Below are 22,080 nucleotides of genomic sequence, written 5' to 3' on the forward strand. Positions count from 1 at the left end.
GCAATGAACTACTTTGGGTGTAGTTCAGAGATTTTTGAACTGGTGCAGTAAACTTTGTTGCCTCAAACGACTTTATTCCAAGAACTGTCTTAGACCATTCCTTTATCATTTTTCTACAGTTCCTTGAATTGGTTGAATTGTTGTAACTCAAAGGGGTGTTTTCCATTTAATTCTCCAGATGACTTTGAATCTAAATTTACTTTCCATTCCGTGGAAGAATTCCCTCCTCCTGATGAGTTTAAGCCATGCCAGAAAATTTATCCTAGCCAGGAAGCTAGAGGTAAGTGAGAAAGTTCCATTACGGTCTGATCACTTCAGGAGAGTTAAATTATTCTATTCCTCTTGCTTAAAGACTAGAAACGGTTGCGTGATTATGACTCCTTAGAAATTTTCAAGAAACGGTGGCCTGGTCAGAAATAGAGATGCTCACTAGACAGAAGTCTGCTTGGTCAGATCATGTAGATAAAAATAATCTGCGAGAGTTTTGCAGCTAGCATTCAAGGACTTGTTTCTATGTTGCTAGGAAGCCATTGGCTTGGGTCACCTGGCTTGAATCCTCATTGCAGAATCTCCTTTAGCATTCTGAACTTGAGTCCACCTATGAAACTCATGATTCTGTTACCAGAACAAGCCACAAGACTCAGACGCCTGCCTGGTTGGATATGAAGGCACTGAAAGCTAAAGTGGCTTCTCCTTGCATGTCAGAAACATGCCTGAAATCTACGGACTTGGTTGTTCAGCCGTGGCTTTTTGTCATTTTGGTTTTCTAGCTAGCCTTCTTTCAATTCTTACAGATAGCACCAACAACCCTCCATTAAGGACACAAGTCAGATGAGAGATCTCAGTAGCAGGAGCATCACTGGAAGGATCAGCAGAGCATTGTGCAACGTAGGACCCTGTTTCGATGACCGCACAGTACATGCAGGCAAAGCTGGCGCTACATCCAAGATCATTCGTGGTAAACAGTGGGATTGACTGGACTAGGACGCAGGTGGAAACCTATTGTTGTGTAATTCCGTTTCAATTGCTTTAAACCTGGGCTGAGATTTGTTTTTAATTTTGTGGAATACTCAGTATATATATATATAAATATAAAACATGAAATAGCAGCCCACCTGTGTGGGTCATACTTTATTTTAGCATGAGTGTTCACCCTGTTCAAAATGCAAACAAGTTTGCATAGACGACAATGGTTGAAATTCCTGCCTGTACTATCTGCTGGATATAATTTATTTGACCACGTAAATCATGCTTTCAAACTAGGTTTGCTATATTTAAATGTATGCAAGTTCCCACCCACCCTCTCTTAGGAATTCTGTGCATTGTAATTTTAAAAATCCCCTTCTTTGCCTCTCTGTAGTTACACTAGAATGGCTTTCCAGTTAATGCAGTGGTGTGGATTGCCAGTGGAACGAAACATGTGTGCATATATGTATATTTCAGTGCGTAGGTGATCGGCACTAACCTTCCTTAGCAGAGGATGGTACCAGGCGTTCACTGGAAAATGCACAAGCTCCAGCTGATTAGCAAGCATGGAATACCTTCTCCAGAATTTTGCCATGTTGCTGTCATCAACATCCCTCCTAGATGCTCTGTCCCACCTATCCCTTTGATTAGGAAGTGAAGGAAAACCTGACAGCTGACTATTGAAATGAGGCAAAGAATAATAGAATGTATACTGACTAATGAGCATCTAGGCTACATCACTACACAACTGTGCCTCCTGGCATAGCATATTTATGATGTTAACATCCCCAGCCAATCTGAAGGACCAAACTAGATGGTTATATGGCTCTAATAGTTTCTGAACAATGTTGCTCCAGGTGAAGAGCATCAATAGGAAGCTGGAGGAAATGCAGCAGGGGAAAACATTTTGTATAAGGAAAAATGGGGTTTGATACCTCCTCTGCCGCTCCTGCTTTTAAACTGGCAGTGTCCCTTGGTTGCTCTGCATTAAAGGGGGGGAGAAAAGAGATGCCAGTATCTTAGTCGTAGGGGCCACACTAGGTACCATATAGCAAAAATCTGTAAGAAGAGTAGCAGGTGTTCTTTTTTACATGTGTGTGTGCTCTGTGATATTCAGCTTGGCTCCTGAGAGTAGGCTGCTGGCACCTCTGACTAAAACTAAAGTTCTACCATATTTTTCACTCTATAAGATGCACCAAACCACAAGATGCACCTAGTTTTTGGAGGGAAACAAGAAAAAAAAATATTCTGAATCTCAGAAGCCAGAACAGCAAGAGGGATTGCTACGCAGTGAAAGAAGCAATCCCTCTTGCTGTTCTGGCTTGTGGGATAGCTATGCAGCCTGCATTCGCTCCATAAGACGCACACACATTTCCCCTTACTTTTTAGGAGGGAAAAAGTGAGTCTTATAGAGCAAAAAATACGGTACTTAAATGTTGTTTAAGAGGTGGGAAAGAGCAACGTAACACCTGTTCTTTTGGCTAGCTTTAACACACAAGTTCCTAGTGCGCTTATGATGCAGCAGCAACCAGAAAATGGGGGCATCAGTCTGCATTAGGGAATAAAGATGAGCAGGTTGTGGGGGCTTAATGATTCTTGATTTTGAAATAAGGGAGCAAGCATCCATATTGGTCTCCTTGACTACTGAACTCTGCCCATTTTGTCTCCAGCAGGGAGAAAGAAATGCAAAATGGGAGCCCGTATGCACCTAGCAAAATAGCAGCAAAGTATTTCTGTGAATTGGATATTTAAAAACAAAGAAGTGTTCTCAATAGTATGAAAAATACCATGTGATTTCATTTTAAAATGCCATGTGAAATGTAACTTCCTCTTTTTTTCTTCTCTTGGAGCCTGTTAAGTCAGTCAATGGTTGAAAAGTGCTTTCATTTAGATCTGCATATATTAAATTACCATCAAACACATTTTTTGCTTACTAATATTTTACAATGGATGCTGAGTTCTATTTCAGATTCCCCCTGTATATAGAAACTTACTAGATATGGTAGAAAATACTGAGGGCCAGAGTTAAAAATAAGCTTGCGTTGGTAACCAAGAGACGGTGTCTAATTCTGTAGTAATTTTTATCCTTAGGATTTATTCTTCACTGAAAGAAAAACCAGGAGGAAAGCATACAGAAATATTTAGCCACTCAAGAGATTACTCTGTGCAGAAACCATTTTATTAGTTTTGTCAATCAGCATTGTCTAATACACGAATCCCAGATGATTGCAAACCCATACATATTAGTTCCCACGAGAAATATGTAAACAAAGATTTACAGATTCTGACTCAATTGGATGCTGTTCATGCCAACATATCTTGGGTGAGGCAGCAGGGCCATTTTTTCTCAACGTACCCCAAGCCTTTGGTTAACATGTAATGCAGGAGTGAAGAACGTATGGCCCTCCAGCTGCACTCCAACTCCCATTGTCCCTAGCAAGCATGGCTAATGTGCAGGGATGATGGGAGTTGTAGTTCAGCAATAGCTGGTGGGCCAAAGGTTCCCTGCATCTGCTATAGAGGAAACTACAGAAACCAAACGCACTTTTATTGCCTTCGAGCCTGTCTTAAGATTCACCAAGCCCTATAATTTCCAACTGCCTTTTGATGCCTCTTCTGTGGAATGAAATAAGCAGTAACGTGACAACTTACTTTATATTTTAGGCATTTGATTTAGAAACTGTGCGCACACATGCACTTCTGGCATAGTATTTGATCAATGAGGGATTTACGTGGGCTCCACAAAGATGCAACAGAGCAACCGAGGAGGAGGTAAATAGGCTGAGTCTCAAGCTAGTTTCTGAAAGGAAGACCAAAGAGAAGAGCCATCCCACAACTCTGGCACTTGCTTCCGTCTCCTCCTCAGTCGCCAGGTTCTTGCAGAAACTACACTTACACTGAAAGTTCAAGATCTGTGTGGTGTTCAACAATGGATTATGTCTGAGTTTTCCCTTCTCAAGGGTTGTGAACACACACAGCTCACGGTAGTAGGGAATTTTCCTGTGCAGAATCAGAGCCCTGACATTTAATCTACAGGACTAGCACCATAGTTTCTAGAATTTAATCATGTTTGCTTGACATGTGTATGATTTCCACTTTAACCATGTCTGATGTTAATCTACACAACACCGACAACAAAGCAAACCACACAAAGGAAGACAGATTCAACATGAACATAACAATCAGGGAAGAGTATCATGTTTATCCTCAGCCATTTCACACAATTTCACGATGCCAATAATTTAGATTCCCCATGTAAGGAAAAGAGATTCACATTGTACATTAGTTTTGTTCTGCTACAATTATGGGATCAGAGGCGTACTTAGGATGGCTTGGCAAGGAGCTATATTGGCCTGCATATTGCCTCAAAATGTTGTAAGCCAGGGGTCAGCAAGGTATACCTCACCTGGGCGGGTTCACTCCAGCAGAGATCCCCCTGTGGGCTGGATCGCGAGTGTGAACACGCCCACTCGCAATTTCCTGCGCCACAGAAGTGAGTCCCTGCACTGCACTGCGTCTGTGCCAAGCGGTTGGTTCGGTGGCGGCTCGTGGGCCTGTTAAACAACCCCCGTGGGCCTTAGGTTGGCAACCCTTGTTGTAAGCCAACCCTTCTACATTTGGGGCCCCTCCAGAACACCCTGCTGAGTGGGCCCCTGGTATCTTTGCCCCCAAAGCCCTATCCTGATTGGCATCACTGAGGACTCCCGAACCTTTTAATAGTAGTGTTAAGAGAGAACATTTCAACAGGTATGGTGTAGGGCTGGGCAATATATTGGCCGAAACAGGCTTGAAGTCCATATCATGATATCTGTTTCATAATTTTTGACTAGGCAATATATTACAAATCATGATGTGTGTGCACGCTATGCCAAAATCACACTGTGGGGGAAAACCATGAAGCTAGCCAATGCCTCTACCTAGCTCCATATACTTCAGACATTGAGATGTATCGGTATATTGTGATATTTAGCTGGTGGTAGATCACAATGCTGAAAGCCAGATATTGCCCAGCCTTACTCATGCAAAAGTGTGCACAGGGTTACAGCCTCAGAGCGCATCAGGAAAATGTATAAGACCTCACAATTAGCTTTTTAACTATAAATAGTTAGATGTACAGTGATCTATTTTGCATTGCCTATGAAATGTAATTGAACACAAAACAGTTGCTGTAATTAGTGATTTAAATGACCATCTAACAAACACCAAGGGGGAGGAGGAGGACCATCTTATCTGAGTGAGGAACTGGCAGGGTGAGTTTGGGCAAGGGTGGGAAATGGAAGACTTGCACCCCTGCTGAGGAGTTGCTCCTCCTGGCAGGAAAGAGAAGCAGGAGCCAAGTTGCCTGGATGCTCCTCCTCCTAGTTTGGAGAGGAACCTCATGGGCAGCAGGGCAGCCTTCAGAACTCCCATCCTGGACAGCACCAGCACCCTCCCTGGGCTTCTGCAAACGCACTTGCCCTCTCGTCTGCCTGGTCCTGTGCTTCTAGCAAGAGTGCCAGGCTGTGAGCGACGGCAACCTTCCCCAGAATTGGCATGTCCAGCCTCCCTTCCTCTGGCTCTTCCCAAAATGTTTGCGAACTAGAGGAAGTGACTGTTGCTCAAGCTCATTGCCACAGCAGCCTTTCCCGGCTCGCTAACTTTGACTGACAGAGAGGGAAGGAAGAGAGCACTGGTGCTTCCAGCCTGCCAGGAGGGTAGACTCAATATTCTGAAAGCCCTCTCTCTTGCTGGGTGCTGCAACATCCAAAAGGAGCCTAGCATCCCTTCCTCTCCCGCACTGATTTTTGCATGTCCCCCCCCCCCCGGTCCTGCGCCCCTGGCAGGGGCCAGTTTCACCGCCCCCTAGGTATGCCTCTGTACATTTTTCGACTAAGTCCCAAAGACAGCACAAAGGAACAATGAAATCTACTGCCTACCATCAGTCCCAGCCAGCATGACCAGCAGGCAAGAATGATCAGAATTGTGTTTCCAACTACACATGGAGAGCCGTAAGTTCCCCATCCTTGGTGGAAGCAAATTATCTGAACAAATTCTGGTCATTTCGCTGGAACAATTGCCTTTCCTAAGCAGCTATGCTACAGTTCCCACAACCAAATTAAGGTTCTTGATCTTACCTTCAGCTGTAAGCTTGCTTCTCTCTCTAAATGCTTAGGCCAATTCACACTGTTCAGAACTCTATTTTGGGGAGAAATTGATTATTTAAATGCAATCTTCGCAGCCTGATATGCAGCAATATGGAACGATAGGTGAGAGAAGCAAAAAAAAGGAGGAAAAGCTACTAGCCCAATATGAGCATAGGTGAGGCAGCACACAGCTCAATAGACCCAACTCTAAATCACCAGAACTAGAACAAGTGAGAAGCTTATTCCACTGTTTACATTTATCCCATTAACAAGGCCCATTTTTCAGCTCATCATTTCTTTGTGGCAAAACTCTTTAGGAGCACACATGTACCTGCTGTATTTTTTCCTTTTACATGTGGATCAAACTTTTCAGGCTTATTTTGATTTGCAATACTACATGGACTGTGGCTATTTGTCGTTCTTAGTTTCGGTGACCCAGATGAATGAAAAAACATTCTGCATTACATTAGCCAGCATGCACACCGTCAGTGAAGGCCCTCTTTCCATAACACACACAGGAGGAAAATAAAAGGGGGGAAAGGAATGTGTTAATTGGATACAGCTACTAAGGAACTTTTCTCTAAAAAGAGGGAAATTTCCTCCAAAAATTCGGCAATATGGCGAGAATATCTTTCAAGGCCTGAAGAGCTTTATGGTCTTCTTATGTGAAGGCTAAAGGTGTCTATGGTCACTGCAATGAGAAAAAGCAAAGCTTTAATATTCACTGTTAATTACAAATACAAGTTTAAATGCAGGGTGGGAATATCCAAATCCATTAGGAGACTTTGCAAAATAACCACAACTTATAAAACATCAGGTTCTTATTCACAATTGCAGATTTGGGAGCAAGATACAAAGAGACTGGACCAAACATTAAGCCAACTTATATTTCTAAAAAAAGTAGTTATTGGTATGAGGATATAAAAAGGACTCACTTCACTTGAAGAACTTAATTTCTGTATCAACACAGTCATAGAAAAGGTCCTCTACTTCAGAAGGATCAAGAACTTCCGAGCTGGTAATGATGCTCTCCATTGCGTCCAAGCCTTGCTTTTCAAGGTCTAACATGGTTCTTCTCAACTTCTCTCCTTTTTCCTACAAAAATTAAGGGCCAGCATGAAACACCTATGAAGTGTCTGAAAGCTTGATCCAACAAAATCGTCTCAAAACTTGTATGTGCACCCATGTTTTAAGTTCAAGGAGAACTTAGGGGCTTTATCTGCTGTGCCGTTGCACAAACATAGGACAACAGTCAAACCACAGCAGTACCTCTGTTGAGTTTAGAAATACCAGTTCCGGAAAAAAGGATGCTTTCGCCCAGAGATCATGTTGAAATAAAAACAAACAGCCTAGTTTACATATTCCTTTCTCTCTGCAATGAGGGGTGGAATATGTGAGTTTAAGATTCGAGGAAGGAGATCTTTAAACATTACATAACTTTAGGTGGTGTTTTTTCTGTGGGTCAGTCCCGCAGCACTGGGGTAAATGTTTAACGTCCCTCAACCATGTAGGCGAGGGCTTATCACAGCCAATTCTGTGGGAGAGAAGCACAGACTCCTACGTTTATCACCCTCAAAGTTTTATCAGTACTGAGGGGAAAAGGATGAACAAGAATGTGCCTTAAGAAGAATGGTAACATTTACTGGACTTAAAAAAATAGCCTAGAGGCCATTTTTGCTTCATACAACAAGTGGGACTGCAACAAAATGTTGCGGTGTAGAGGCTTCCTTGTCAGACAAGCGCTTTTCTTGCATGATACTTGCCCCGCCACAATGTCCAGTCTGCCTTCCACACTGGCTGTTTGGGGCTTTCCTTCCCTTTTTTGGATTTATTTTTCCCGAAGCATCTTTTGTACTACTGCAAACCTTTTGAGGGTCCCCCTCACCAATGCCTACTTGGGTATGGGTGGTGCCATTTCACCCATATTAAGGATCTATACTTGGAAAATGAGAATGCCAGATAGCTGGAATGAGATTTGGAATAAAGCTTCCTCATATGACTTCCTTGCTGGATCCATTACAACTAATTTATGTATTGCTGGAGAGGAAACTCATTCACTTACACTCTACACTTTGTCAAACTGGCAGATTATCAATTTCAGTTTTCAACAGATAATGGTTTAACCCTCAAGGCTACTGCACTGGCTGTCTTCCAGACCTCAGCTACAAGTATCTCCTCCTAAACACTTCCCGAAGAAACTTATTTCCCAACAGCCAACGGGCCTTTCAACAAAATATCTCATTGCAACATCTGCACCATTCCTTTGGGACCCCCCCCTTAACTTATTTGGAGAAATCCAAGAGGCGCCCCATCACTCGGGCATCTGGAAATTTGAATGCAAGCATTAAAGAACGGAAATGTCAAAAGGACTGCCTCCTCTTCCATGAACCTGCCCAAGCACCATGTTATTCCTAAGGGCTTGCTCTGCACCTTCCTCAACAGAGGTAAGGTGGGTGGTGACCAGATACATAGCCCTATGTTTGAAATTCCTTCCCCTAGGGCAGGGATTGGGAGCCTGTGGGTCCTCAGATATTGTTGGCTTTCAACTCCCATCAAGCCCTACCAACATGGCCACTGTTTAGGGGTGATGCAACATCTGAAGGGACGAATATCAGGCTCCCCATCTTTGCCGGGGTCTTCCTCATGCAGTTCTTGGAGCCAAGTACCGTATTTTTTGCTCCATAGGGCGCACTGGACCATAGGGTGCACCTAGTTTTTAGAGGGGGAAATCAAGAAAAAAAAATCTTATTTCCCCCTCAGCCCCAAAGAGCAGCGTACAGGCTGCGCGCAACGTCTCCCTGCCGGAGGGGTTGCGCACGGCTATGGCACAAGCCAAGACAGCAAGCGGGATGGATCCCGCTCGCTGTTTTGGCTTCCTCTTTAGCCACGCGCAACCTCTCCCTGCTGGAGGGGTTGCGCGCGGCTATAGCACAAGCCAAGAGAGCAAGCAGAGAAGAGGAGACCCTTCTGTTCCTCCTCTGGCTTCGCAGGACAGGCGCCTCACTAAGAAGCGAGAGGAGGAACAGAAGGAGACCCTTCTGTTCCTCCTCTGGCTTCCAGGCAGGTGCATGGCTGAAGCTTTTGGAGCGCAGCGGGACTTTGCGCTGCGCTCCAAAGGCTTTGGGTTCCTTTGGCTGAAGCCGGGAGAGTCTTGCTTTCCAAGCTTCAGCTAAAGGAACCCGAAACCTTCGGAGCGCAGCGCAAGGAGCCTGCATTCACTCCACAGGACGCACACACATTTCCCCTTAATTTTTGGAGGGGAAAAAGTGTGTCCTATAAAGCGAAAAATACGGTATTTCTTACAGGTCCAGGTTTTTAGATATATCGAACACTGGAATTTCGTCAGCTCTGCTGCTTACCTTGCATTAGGAGTTGTTGCTTCCTAGTATGCAGTTTGACTACTACATGTTCTTATATAGCTGAGCAGCGTGATAATAGGTCAATGCAGTAAATTTAGAGCTGAACTACATTTTCAGAAAGACCACGTGCCACAGCAGTTCCTGAATTGTAGTGCTACAAAATGCAAGAGGACTGAATGATGCCTTTAAGTGCATCTGGGTGCCAGGGGGGAGGGAGGGGGAGAATTCTGCGCACAGAAAACTAGCACTTTAGGAGGGAAAGAAGGTTAAAAATATTTCAGGTGTGGATTTTCACAGGCAAGGTTATTTTGAGGTGATGGAGATTTTGTACATGTTGCTTAGATATGAAATATCCTCTCTTTTTAAAGTTTACAGTGACCTATAAGGGTATTTGACTGAATTTCAAGGGCTCAGGAGGAACAAAGCAGAACACAAAATGCAATTTCCCCAGATCTTCATTTTTTTATTTTTCATTGATGTATTTTCAAAGTGCTGGTTTACCTGCTCATTCTCCATGACGGATCGCGCCCACTCGTGTGCTTTGTACAATTCATGTCTACGGTCTGGTTTCTCCTGGAACCGGGGGATTTTTTTCACAGGATCATCACTACCAAAAATGGGTGACTGTACTTTTGATACTAATTTTACATTATCGACGAAGATAAAAGGTTTAAATATGGACCTGAAAGAGACCAGAGGAATCACCAATTGTTAGCGAAGGCTACATTTTATATTATCGCCTAGCAGTTTGCTCAGCTTGTTTTTAAAAAAGAAAGAAAAGAAAAATTATCACACAAACTTTGATGTGTTGCACAAAATAACTGGGCCATCTGAAAAGAGGCAATAACAGTAACACAGAGACAAACGTCATAAAACACTTACTTTTAAACATATATACTAAATCAGTTCCTTCTAATTGTTTGCAGATTAGGACTTCTCTTTCCTTTGAATGTTAGGGAATAAGCCAGTCTATGCCATGAAGAATAGCTCAGCAAATATATATTATTTTAATCCTGAAATATTCTGCACAGAGCTGTTCTTAAAAATTAGAATAGATGCACAATGTGTTTAGCAACATTTACAAGACAATGATGCTGTTTTAAAGAAATGCCTGTACAAATTGGTATGTTCAAATCTTCTTTGTCTCCTTTACTCTGGGGCTCCATTAAGATATTTTAGATGAGATCTGTAACACGCTTTCATTAAAAAGGGAAGAACCAGCATTTGGGATTCACTGACATTTGCTTTCGAAGTGCTAAAACTTTTTAGGCAGATTTGAATACATTTTCACTTCTCTAGCTCTGAGGAGAATTTTTTTTAATACGAATAAATTGCACCAAAAAGGGAAGACCAGGAAACTGGAATAACAGCAAATCTCCTTCCAAATAATAAAATGCAGCTTTCCTTGAGAAGGAAAGCAAGCAAGTTAAATTAACTGTACTGCTTTCTGCTCATCCTTTTGCTTTTCATCCCTTTCATTTATGGAAGATATTACATTAAAGGGGCTTAATGAATCTCCCTTCCATTATTGAAGGCGGGACTCTGAACAAGCAATAAATGCCACAAGGAGGATTAAAGGGTAAGACCTACTGTATGGAATGCTAATGAAGAACTATTAATCTTTTCATCAGGAATTGCAAAATGGCTGCTATTTCCCCCAAATACTTTAGAGAGTAAATTGAGGTTCTCATCAACTGCAGCCAGTAGAAGAGCTGTAAACCCTTGTCCTGAAAATGACAAGAATGATCGACAGAATTGCATTGACAGAAAACAAAGGATATGGCGACTCAAAAGTGCTTCACTTTACACCGATGTTCTTAAATAGTGTTGAGTGAAGTTAGGTGCGTAACCAAAAACGATCCACTACATTCACATTTGCTTTTCTTAGGGAAACTTAACAATCTATTCAATATATGATCCAGTATTCTCTCCTGTTAGAGATCTTATCCACACTTAAGGAACAAGCCTTATGACCTATAGACCAGTGTTTCCCAACCTTTTTTGGGCAAAGGCACACTTGTTTGATGAAAAAAATCTTGAGGCACACCACCATTACAGCCCCGTGACGTCAGCGCGCAGCGTCACGCCGGGAGGGACGCACAAAAGTGTAAGTTTCAATTTTTTTCCCTCCCCCTTGCCGGGGAACCTCCAAGCTTTGGGGGTGGGGGGGAGGAGGCAGCAAAGCGAGGCAGGAAGGAGAGCGCGGCTTGGCTGGGTGAGCTTTGGCAGGGGCTGGGAATGAGAGCCGCGAGGCGGGCGCTGCGGACGAAGGCGCTGCCCGCCGAGCTCGCAGGCAGCCAGGCAGGCAGACGGCGAGAGCCCCGCGCTGGGCGGCCTCTCCTCGCCGCCGCCGCCCCGCCTCTCGCCGCCCGACTTGCCCGCCTCCCTCCAGGCAACATCTCGCGGCACACCAGGTAACATCTCGCGGCACACTAGTGTGCCGCGGAACAGTGGTTGGGAAACACTGCTATAGACTATTAGGTAAAACTCTCTATACAGCAGAAGTAAACATTCAAAGATGTCTCAGTGCAAATATTCCGATGGAGGGGAGAAGTAGGAAAGGACTGGCAGAAGAGAGATCTTGATGAACTATTTTGCATGCAGTTTACAGCAAATGGATTAGCAGAGTGTGAATAAATGCTGATGCAGTTAAAAAACAGAATGCAGCTCTAGCTCTCGGGCTCAAAATGGTAGATACAAAAGCAGTAAATAGCCCCGATGCAGCAGGAGCCACTGTAGGAATTTCTGCTGAGTCAACGTTGCTTCTACGTACTTAGTCAAAGGCAGGATGAAACAGGCTAATAGGGTTCTGCCGTAGGTCAGATGGCCTTCTCAGTAGTGGCACCCACCCTGTGGAACGCCCTCCCATCAGATGTCAAAGAGAAAAACAACTACCAAACTTTTAGAAGACATCTAAAGGCAGCCCTGTTTAGGGAAGCTTTTAATGTTTAATAGATTATTGTATTTTAGTGTTTTGTTGGAAGCTGCCCAGAGTGGTTGGGGAATCCCAGCCAGATGGGCAGGGTATAAATAAATTATTTTATTATTATTATTATTATTATATTATTATTATTATTATTATTATTATTATTATTATTATTATTATTATTATTATTATTATTATATCAGCTGACCCGCTTGCCGTTTTGCCTTCCCAACCTGCCTTATGCATCTAGACTGAGGGCAGCGACTGCAGAAATGGGTTTAGGCAAAGAAGGGACCCTTTGATTGCTTCCCTGCATCGATTAACTTTGCATCAGAAAACAATGTGGAATTAGCCCGATAAATAAGTTTTTAAAATGTAAAACTAGAAACTTAATTTTTGAGGCTTGAAAAAGTACTGGCAGCCTGCCAGGCACTTTCTCCAATATACCTTGATGGATCTGGTGTGCCGGTAAAATAATGGATGCACGGGGAACTAAGATTCTGAGGTAATACGGACACCATGCTTGATGTAGTAAGAAAAGACTCTGAATCCACACATATACCACCAGACTTGTCCCGCAAGATGTCAATCATCATTTCCACAGTGACAGCGCCTGGAAAAATATCAAAATAGAGGCATTAACAGGGTAATAAATTTAGGTCTCTCCTACACTGCCGCTCCCACACTGGGCAGAGGGTTGGGTTCAATGGTTGGGTCCCTTCCTAGTCTGTAACTTAAACTGGTTAATCCCGTAAAGGGGGGGGGGGCAAGGATCTCTAATTGTTAATAAGTGATCAAAGTTTTGCTAACATTTACACCATCAGAGGCACTGATGCTTCCATAGGTCTATTGGCTGGAAGGCAGCCAAAGATCTCAAAGTCTCTCTCATTTACAAGAACATGTATCTCTAAAGTATCACTTATACACAGAATACACTCAAGGTCTATACAACGTTTTCCTTCCAAAAAAGGAAATGCATAATCTTACCAACAGAAGTGACATTTTCAAAACTCAGTTCACGCACACTTTTGGCTACAACTCGTTTCTCAAAAGTGGAGTAGTGGTGGATTTTCTACATACCTTGTTGCTTCTCTAGGCTCTCCTTTGCCAAACAACAATCTGAATGGTTATCAGCCTGAGAAAATACTTGAGAAAAGTTGAACTCTGTATCTGCAGTCCACCACCCTTGACTTTCCGCGTAACTTCTAAGCTCAGGGTGCTCTGCATCGATCTTTGTAGTTAAGGAAAGCTGGTTGCAAATGCACTTGACTCCCTCTATGAAAAAAAATATCATATATTCTATTGTTGTTCATTAAATGCAAATTTAAGCTGAATCTATTTTACATCGTGCAATATCAATATCAGGCATGCAGAGATCACGAAATGCGGGTGGCAAAATTCATTTCCATGGTACTGTGATGGGATCACCATTCTCAGAGTCAAAGACTTTTGAGGATTATTTGTAAATAACGTGCAGAGTGAATCAGGCATCATCACACCTGATCGTCAGTCTTACAAAAGACAGAGGCCTGGATCCAGACTAAGTCAATGAGCCAAGTTAGTCATGACTTAGTTGAGCTGAAATTTTACTTATTTCAACTGGAACTAACATAGTTTGCTTCAAATGCAATATGCTAACGTAGAGGACAAGAGCAAGAAAGAAGTAGCTCGTCTCTAATCGTAAGCCCATTAGCTCTGTGAACCAACACACTGCCTTTCATGATGCAGAGATGATCATTCAATGCAGCATGAAGTCTTCCTTCTACCCCAATGGAGCAGCAAAGTGCAGTAGTTATCTTCCCAACCAGTGGCGTAGCGTGGGTTGTCAGCACCCGGGGCAAGGCAAGTAATTTGCGCCCCCTAACCCTAACCCCCAGATGTTGCGGCCGCTGCGGCCGGCCCCCCCTGCACCCCCCACGCTACGCCACTGTTCCCAACCGCCCTCAAAGGGATCTTAAAAGAGACAAGGACTACCTCTGTGCAACAAACTCACAAGGGAAACCTACAGAAATAATTACCAACATGTATCTGTGTTGGTGCAGTCCAAATAATTGGTGCATATCGCTTTTCTAAGACATATTCCTTTTCTAGGACAGATTCAAGAGAACACTTGTCTCTTTCAGTATAAGACCATATAGTGTCACCAAAATTACCGTATTTTTCGCTCTATAACACGCACCCGACCATAACACGCACATAATTTTTAGAGGAGGAAAACAGGGGAAAAAATCAAATCAAATCAAAACTTTATTAGCAAAGCCAACAGGCCACAGCTGTACAAGAGTTAAAAGTGAGAATGGGGATAAAAGGAAGAAAAGAACAGGCAAAAGGAGGTCCGTCGGGTAAACAGGTCTGTCGCTCAGATGGTGGCCCTCAATTTCGCAGCTCTCTCGATGTACCTCGCGACCTTCTCTGTTATCTGACTATCCGTATCAGATAATAGATAATACAGTGTAATGTCTGGTGAACGGCCGGGGTTGGAGAGAATGAGTGGAGTAATAATCTCATTCCTTAGGTCTTTGTAAAGGGGGCAAGAAAGAAGGACGTGGGACACTGTTTCCGTGTTACCATCTCCACATGGGCAGAGTCGTTTTTCAAATGGAGTCTTTTGGTAACGCCCTTCGAGTACAGCAGAGGGAAGAACATCCCATCTAGCCAATGTAAAGGCACGTCTGTATTTTGGGATGGTTAGTTTAGACAAATATGAGGCTGGAGAGTCAAAATGAGAAGGAGGAAAGTAGGTATACCATGGGCACAGTTTCTTTAAGATAGTCAGGTTGTTTTGTCGTTCAATGTCTTTCAGGCGCTGGCCTATTAGACTCTTTGCTTTAATGAGGCCCATTGATAGTAGGGACTGTGAGTGCAGACCGCATGTAAGGAGTTTTTGATGCACAGTTTTAAACCACTTGCTTTTGTGAGGGTCTTGCATTACTAACGGCAGTAGACCAGGAGGATTCAGATTAAGACGAAGCCAATAATTAAATGTTCTCTGCCAGGTCCGCGTTTCCACAGATGGAAGGCAGGCCTCGAGTCGTAATGCTGCGTTTGGAACACAGGAGGGGACACCGAGTATCTGCCTTAGAAATTTGGACTGGACAGTTTCAAGCCTGGAGCAATGGTTCCCCGTCCAGATTTGCGCCCCGTACAGTAACTGCGCCAGAGGTTTTGCTTGAAAAACTTCAAGGGCTGCTGGGATGTATCTGCCCCCCTTCGTGTAGAAGAAGCGGGACAGCATCTTGATGCTTTGAGCAGCTTTTTCTTTGGCACATTTTTGATGGACATCCCAGGACCCGGTCGACTGGAAAACGATACCCAGATATTTGAAGGCTTTGACTTGTTCAATTGTCTGGTTATCCATCCTCCAGCTGTACTGTCTGTGTTTCCTTGCAAAAACCATGATTTTGGTTTTCTGATAGTTTATTGCAAGTTGCTCTCTCCTACAGTATGCTGAGAATTCACCTATGAGCCTATTTAAGCCTATTCTTGTTCGAGATAGGAGTATCGCATCGTCAGCGTACAAAAGCACTGATATTGCTTTGTCAGCCAGTTTGGGGGCGTGGAAGTCCGGAGATGACAAACAGTTAACCATATCATTGATGTAGATGTTGAATAAAACTGGGGCCAGGATGCAGCCTTGCTTGACCCCCTTACTGACAGGAACTGGTCCTATAAGATGGCCATTTAACGAAGTTCTTACATGCAGCACCGTGTCTTTGTATAAACAGCTGATCAGAAATAATAGTCTTTTGTCTATGCTAGAGGTGCTCAATTTATCCCAGAGTCTTACACGTGGAATTGAATCGAAAGCAGCCTTTAGATCGATAAAGGCTGCATATAACACCCCATGGGATTTTTTGGCATATTTGTCAATTAAATAGGCTAGGGTGAAGCAATGGTCTATGGTGGATCTGCCTTGCCTGAAACCCGCTTGCTCTTCCGCTAAAATAGCTTCAGTTTCCAGCCAGCTAGTTAGCTTGGTATAAAGATGTTTGGCATATAGTTTGCTGGGTATAGGCAGAAGGCTGATTGGTCTATAACTCGCCGGATCTGTCATGGGTCCTTTTTTATAGATTGGGATAATTATTGCCTCAGTCCAACCATCTGGGAGTAAACCCGTTGAGTCGATCCAAGAAAATAAAGACGCCAGCAGGGGGGCCCACCAGCCAATGTTGGACTTCAGAAGTTCGGCAGGGATGTAATCATTCCCTGGGGCCTTGTTGTTCTTTAATTGTGCGATTAAATTCTCAACTTCCTTCGCAGTTACTGCTGGCCAATGAGGTAGGTCCTCCAGTTGAATGCATAGTTTGTAATGTTGGGCTTCCTGGTCATAGAACAAAGATTGAAAATGGCGCAACCACTCCATTGGTTCCACTGTACAGATGGAATTAGTACGCTCCTGGTCCAGTAGACCAGATATGGTTCGCCAAAAGCAAGTAGTATCTTTCTCGTGCGATGCCTTAACCAACCTGTGCCATGCGGCTCTTTCAGCTTCCAGTTTCTTTCTCCTTAATAATTGTTTGTACGACCGTCTCAGATAAATATAGGCATTAAGTAGGAGGGCAGTCCCTGATTTCCTGTATCTCCGGTAGGCTGTTCTCATTTGTCTCCTTGTTTGCCTGCACTCCAGGTCAAACCAGCTAGCTCCGTCCTTTGCCCTCTTTGTAGCGGAGCTATGTATCACTGTTGTTAAATGGGGTTTCAATCTTCCCAAGAGTAATTTAAAGCGTTCCATAATCGCAGCTGCTGAGTTTCCTGATACAATAGCGGAGCGAATAAGCTTTAACTCCACTGACTGAAGAAGGAGGGTTAGGTTTTCATTCAATATTGGGGACCATTTGAGTCTTTTGGGGGCAGGTATATCCAAATTTACAGAAGGTATATATTGTGGCTCGGCAATAGAATAGTCAAAAGGCCCACCTGCAAGCTCTAAAATTAGAGGTAGGTGATCACTCAGAGTATTATGGCCCACTTGAAACTTCCTTATAAAGCTGTGAGCAAATCTTGAGATTAAGATATAATCTATAACACTTCCCCCAGCCTTGGAGAAATTGGTATATTCTCCGGGGCGGTCCCCCTCTATATTGCCGTTTAATATCAGCAGTTCCCTCCGTCTAGCAGCCTGCACTAAGCAGAGACCTGGGAAATTACTTCTACTATCTTTGGACAGACGTGTCGCGCCAATATCCGTCTGTTCTTCAGGGTCCATAAATTGGTTGAAATGAGTGTATAGACTGTTGTCATCTGTTCCTATACGAGCGTTGAAGTCTCCACACACAATAGTCAGGGCAGACGGGTAAGTAGATTCGAGAGGCTCTAAAAACGCCTCTAGCTCAGCCCATGTAGCCTTAACAACGGGTTTTTTTAGGCCTGGGGGAATATAGACATTGACCAGCAAGAGAATAGTTCTCTTGAAGCTAAGTAGAACGGCTGTTGCTAAGGAATTGCAGCTGGGTAGGGCTGTTAGAGAGTGCGCTAGCTCCGTGGAAATGAAGCAAGCTAGGCCACCACTAGATCTGCCGCCCCTTTGAGATGGAGAGGCAGGCAGGTAGTGGCAGTTATACCCATTAAGAAATATAGGGTCATTCTGCCATGTCTCCTGAAAGAAGATGATGTCAAATTGCTTAAGGTAACACAAAAATTGTTGATTATTTTTCTTGGCGTGCCAACCCGCGATATTCCAAGACAGCACTTTTAGGCCCCGGGCCCTTCGGGGAGCTGGATCTATGTCACCACCATGTCCAGCAATTCTTTGGTGTCTAAAAAAACACACCCGTTGGTTCTTTTCGAGGCTGGCTGCTTGGAGAGAGTGTAGTGATCCTCTTTTCTTGGTGATTTGGGGCTAGATTTTGGAGTTGGGGGGGAAGCTAATTCATTCGGAGACAATTTAAGATAGCTGTGCCAGGAGCTTTGAGGTTTCACACCTTGCTTTGGTCTTATTTTATTGTACATCACAGGGGGCTCTGATTGTAATTCCACGTCTACACATTTGAAGGTGCCTCCCACTGTCTTCTTATCCACCAGACATTTGGGAGATATGGGCTGCACATAAGGGTCCTTCATTGTCTCGCCTTGATCATCCTTTTTTTCTAGTCTGCTTCGAAGTAAATCAAATCTTTTCAGGATCTCAGTTTGAGCTGGAGAATGCAGTGACCAGAATCGCTTTATCAGCGAGAGTTCTTCCTCCCAAACGGAGTCCTCACTATCCCACATGAGAGGCCCGACGCCAGTTGGATGTGAGGCTTCCTTTTTTTCATTTGGTGCTGTTTGGTGGGGATGATCCTGCTGGAGCTTATGCTTTCTATTTCGATGGTTTTGGTGGTTGGTTTTTTCCCTTTTGTGAACTTCCACTCCTATGCTCTTGGACCCTATCAGAGAGGTTGCAGGTGCTCTATTTTCAAATATTCTTAACAGGACTATTCTTTCTTTTTTGAATAGGTTTTTAGCTCTGAAAATGAAACTGGCCAGATTATGATCTAAAAAAGTAATCAATGCTCGTACCGAGCAATCATCTTGATGTAGATACTCTATAGCAGCTATGTCAGTTGCTTTTACTACCCCCGGTAAAATGCCACTTATAATGGACAAAAAGTGGTCTATACGGTCCAACCCTGCATAAAATCTAGGCGGTTTAGGGTAATTAGCAAAGACAAGCTTTTGTGGGATTAGGACTAAACTCCATTCTCTTTTGGGACACAACATCTGTCGAACTTGGGAGGAGTGGTTCCCCTCAATAGTTTGGGTCGCCTGCTCACCTCTGTCTACTGATTCTGTGCTGGCCATGAGAGGACTCTGGGGCGATATGACTGCAGATGGATTAGTTCCTTTGTCCCAGCTCGGTGTTGATTCTTCAGAACTTGATTTAGATTCTTTTATGGGTGTATCTACTTTACGTGTCTCTTTGATGGCACTCGAGTTGGATTTGTTTGTTCCACTTGTGGAAAGGGATGGAAGAAGGTTAAAGAGCTTCTGCCAATATTTTTTACAGGTACGGTGAGTTGTCTTAAGCCGCCTTAGGTTTTTCATGTTTTTGCTTTTCTTCATCTTAGGCTCAGCTTTTTTCCTCCGGGGTTTGCTGGGGAGTGGTGGATCCGGCCTGGCTAGGGGATTTGTATTCTGGTCTGAAGCGCTCACATGTTGTTTGAAGTTATCCACTAGGGTCAGGAGCAGCCCGTTTGTTATCGCTAAAAAATTTTTAACGTTAAGGAGATCCTTAGAGATCTGGTATATCTGCTCCTGAAGATAATCACCCCACATTTCTATTCCACAGTCATTGGCTTTCAACCAATGGGTTGAAAGATTACCTCCAAGTTCCAGCGGTGACAAATGAGGATTGGCATCAGGTGTGTTGGCTGTGTTAGCCTTTGTAGCATTCTCTGCTATGGCAAGTTCTTGGGCCAGATTTGTTGGATGGTTTGTCCTCTTGTTGTTTGTTTGCAAATCCTTTAGCTGTGTTGACCAATCCAACACTGTGAGTGGCAAAGGCATAGCTACATCTAGGATACTCTCATTCTGAGTTCTCTTGCTCGAGTCTTTTTGAGGAAAGTAGCTGGTAATTTTACTTTGTCTCCTTCGTCGTTCCATCGGCCTCTGTGGTGAATTAGGCAGAATTCCTTGGTCCTTGTAATTTTTCCTGGTGAGGACCATAGTGGGTATATGGGTATATATGGATATATAGTAGGGGGTGCTTGCTTACCGGCGGCTTATCTTTTGTTCTAAGCTGGAGTAAACAGTAGCAAAGGTGCCGATTTATGGAAGTTTATGGGAAAAAATATTCTAAACGAAACAGTGGATGTATGATTTTTGTGGTTCATGCTGTGGCCACAGACATGTGATCTGACAGTGAGTTTGGGGTAGCCCAATGCAAAAATCCTGAGGATCCATGTGGATCCATGCTTTGTAACCTTGTTTTTGCACCACTGCGGCCCCAGGCAACAGTGGGTGCGTGATTTTTTTGGTGCAGGCTGTAGCCATGGACAGGCTATGTGATCTGATGGTGAATTTGGGTTGACCCAGCGCAAAAATCCTGAGGATCCATGTGGATCCGTGCTTTGTAACCATGTTTTAAGTGGGGAGGGAAGGAAAAACACTCAAGGGACAAGGAACACGCGTGGGGTGGGTGGGGAAGGATGCTGCTAATAATGAAGGAGAGGGGTATAAGAGAAGAAGGCTCCTCTCCTCTCCCGCTTTGCTCCTTTAAAGGCTCTGCTTCTCTCCCTCCTCCCCGGCTCGCTGAAAAACTTTGCTGCTATTTAGCCAGCTGAGTGGGGAGAAGAGAGGGACAGAGAGCCTGCTTGCGAAAAACTTTGCTGCTATTTAGCGAGCTGTTCTCTCCCTCCTCCCCGGCTTGCTGAAAAAAACAGCTCCGGACTCGTGTAAGCGGCTCCTCTCCTCTCCCGCTTTGCTCCTTTAAAGAAGCAGGCTCTCTGTCCCTCTCTCCTCCCCACTCAGTGGCTCTTCTCCCGCTTTACTGTTTCAAAACGAGCCACGGAGGAGGGAAGGAAGGGGAACCATGGATCCTCTGCTCACGACTGCAGCAGATCCCCCCGCCATCCGTAGGCATTCGCTCCATAACACACACAGACATTTCCCCTTACTTTCTAGGAGGAAAAAAGTGAGTGTTATGGTGCAAAAAATACGGTAACTTACTAGTTGCTGAGAATGCTACTACATACTAGAAAACCGGACTCGAGAGCAAAACATGAAGTCTACCTTACACCTGTGGCGTCATAGGAATGCAGAAAGCTGCCCTTATTTATAGGAAGTCAGAGTATTTGTCCATCAAACCAAGTATTGTCTACTCTGACTGGAGGTAGCTCTCCAGGGGTCTCAACTAGAGGTCTTTCCCAACAGCTGCCACATGATCATTTTAAACTGGAGATCAATGCAGCAATCCTGTCCACACTTACCTATGAGTGAGCCCCACTGAATTCCACAAGACTTGTTTCTGAGTAGGCATGATGAGCATGCTGGCCAAGGACTATGGTCAGATACAGTCCTATATGCAAACAGAGCAAGTCCACCTTCCTTTCAGTGGAAGTGCTCACATTACTGTGTGTGCAAAAAAGTGTCAGCCATTGAAACAGGCATCCCCAACCTGCAGCTCTCCAGATGTACAGTGGTGCCTCGCAAGACGAAATTAATTCGTTCCGCAAGTTTTTTCTTCTTGCGAGTTTTTCGTCTTGCGATGCACGGTTTCCCATAGGAATGCATTGAAAATCAATTAATGCGTTCCTATGGAAACCGCCTTCAGACCAGGTCCTGGGACAGTCTGTCCCCCGACCTCTTCTGAAGGCTGGGGGGGGGACAAGGGCTTTTCTTCCCACCCCCAGCATTTTAAAAAAGCCCGGGACAGCGGAGGACTTCCCCGCTGTCCGGGGCGATCTTAAAATGCTGGCGGGCGGCATTTTAAAATCGCCCGGGACAGCGGAGGACTTCTCCGCTGTCCGGGGCGATGTAAAAGCCCCTGGGAAGGCAGGCAGGGGGGACAAAGACTTTTGCCCCCCGCCCGCCTTCAGAAGAGGTCCTGGACCTCTTCTGAAGGCGGGCGGGGGGCGAAAGTCTTTGCCCCCCCCCGCCTGCCTTCAAAAGCTCTCCCGGGAAGGCAGGCAGGAGGGAGCAAAGACTTTCGCCCCCCCCCGCCTTCAGAAGAGGTCTTGGACCTCTTCTGAAGGCGGGCGGGGGGGCGAAAGTCTTTGCCCCCCCGCCT

General features: G+C 44.4%; 2 protein-coding genes across 4 annotated transcripts in view; one reads left to right on the forward strand and one right to left on the reverse strand.

Moving 5' to 3' along the window:
• WIPF3 (WAS/WASL interacting protein family member 3) overlaps positions 1-1,771 on the forward strand; it is a 34,670-nt gene extending 32,899 nt beyond the window's left edge. For all 3 annotated transcript variants that reach the window (XM_083468308.1, XM_083468309.1, XM_083468310.1), the window contains 2 exons: positions 179-280; positions 795-1,771. In XM_083468308.1, the coding sequence (XP_083324434.1) occupies positions 179-280; positions 795-835 (143 nt within the window). In that variant the 3' untranslated portion in view covers positions 836-1,771. The remainder of the gene's footprint in view (positions 1-178; positions 281-794) is intronic.
• Positions 1,772-3,123: 1,352 nt separating this feature from the next.
• Positions 3,124-22,080, reverse strand: part of SCRN1 (secernin 1) — a 38,486-nt gene continuing 19,529 nt past the window's right edge. Inside the window, exons 5-9 of the mRNA XM_083468420.1 lie at positions 13,455-13,649; positions 12,822-12,987; positions 9,950-10,130; positions 7,025-7,184; positions 3,124-6,780 (exon numbers count right to left, since the gene is read on the reverse strand). Coding sequence (XP_083324546.1) covers positions 7,026-7,184; positions 9,950-10,130; positions 12,822-12,987; positions 13,455-13,649 — 701 coding nt within the window. The 3' untranslated portion in view covers positions 3,124-6,780; position 7,025. The remainder of the gene's footprint in view (positions 6,781-7,024; positions 7,185-9,949; positions 10,131-12,821; positions 12,988-13,454; positions 13,650-22,080) is intronic.

This window comes from Podarcis liolepis (genome assembly GCF_965112155.1).
Source record: "Podarcis liolepis genome assembly, chromosome: 12".
NCBI classification, from domain to species: Eukaryota; Metazoa; Chordata; class Lepidosauria; order Squamata; family Lacertidae; genus Podarcis; species Podarcis liolepis.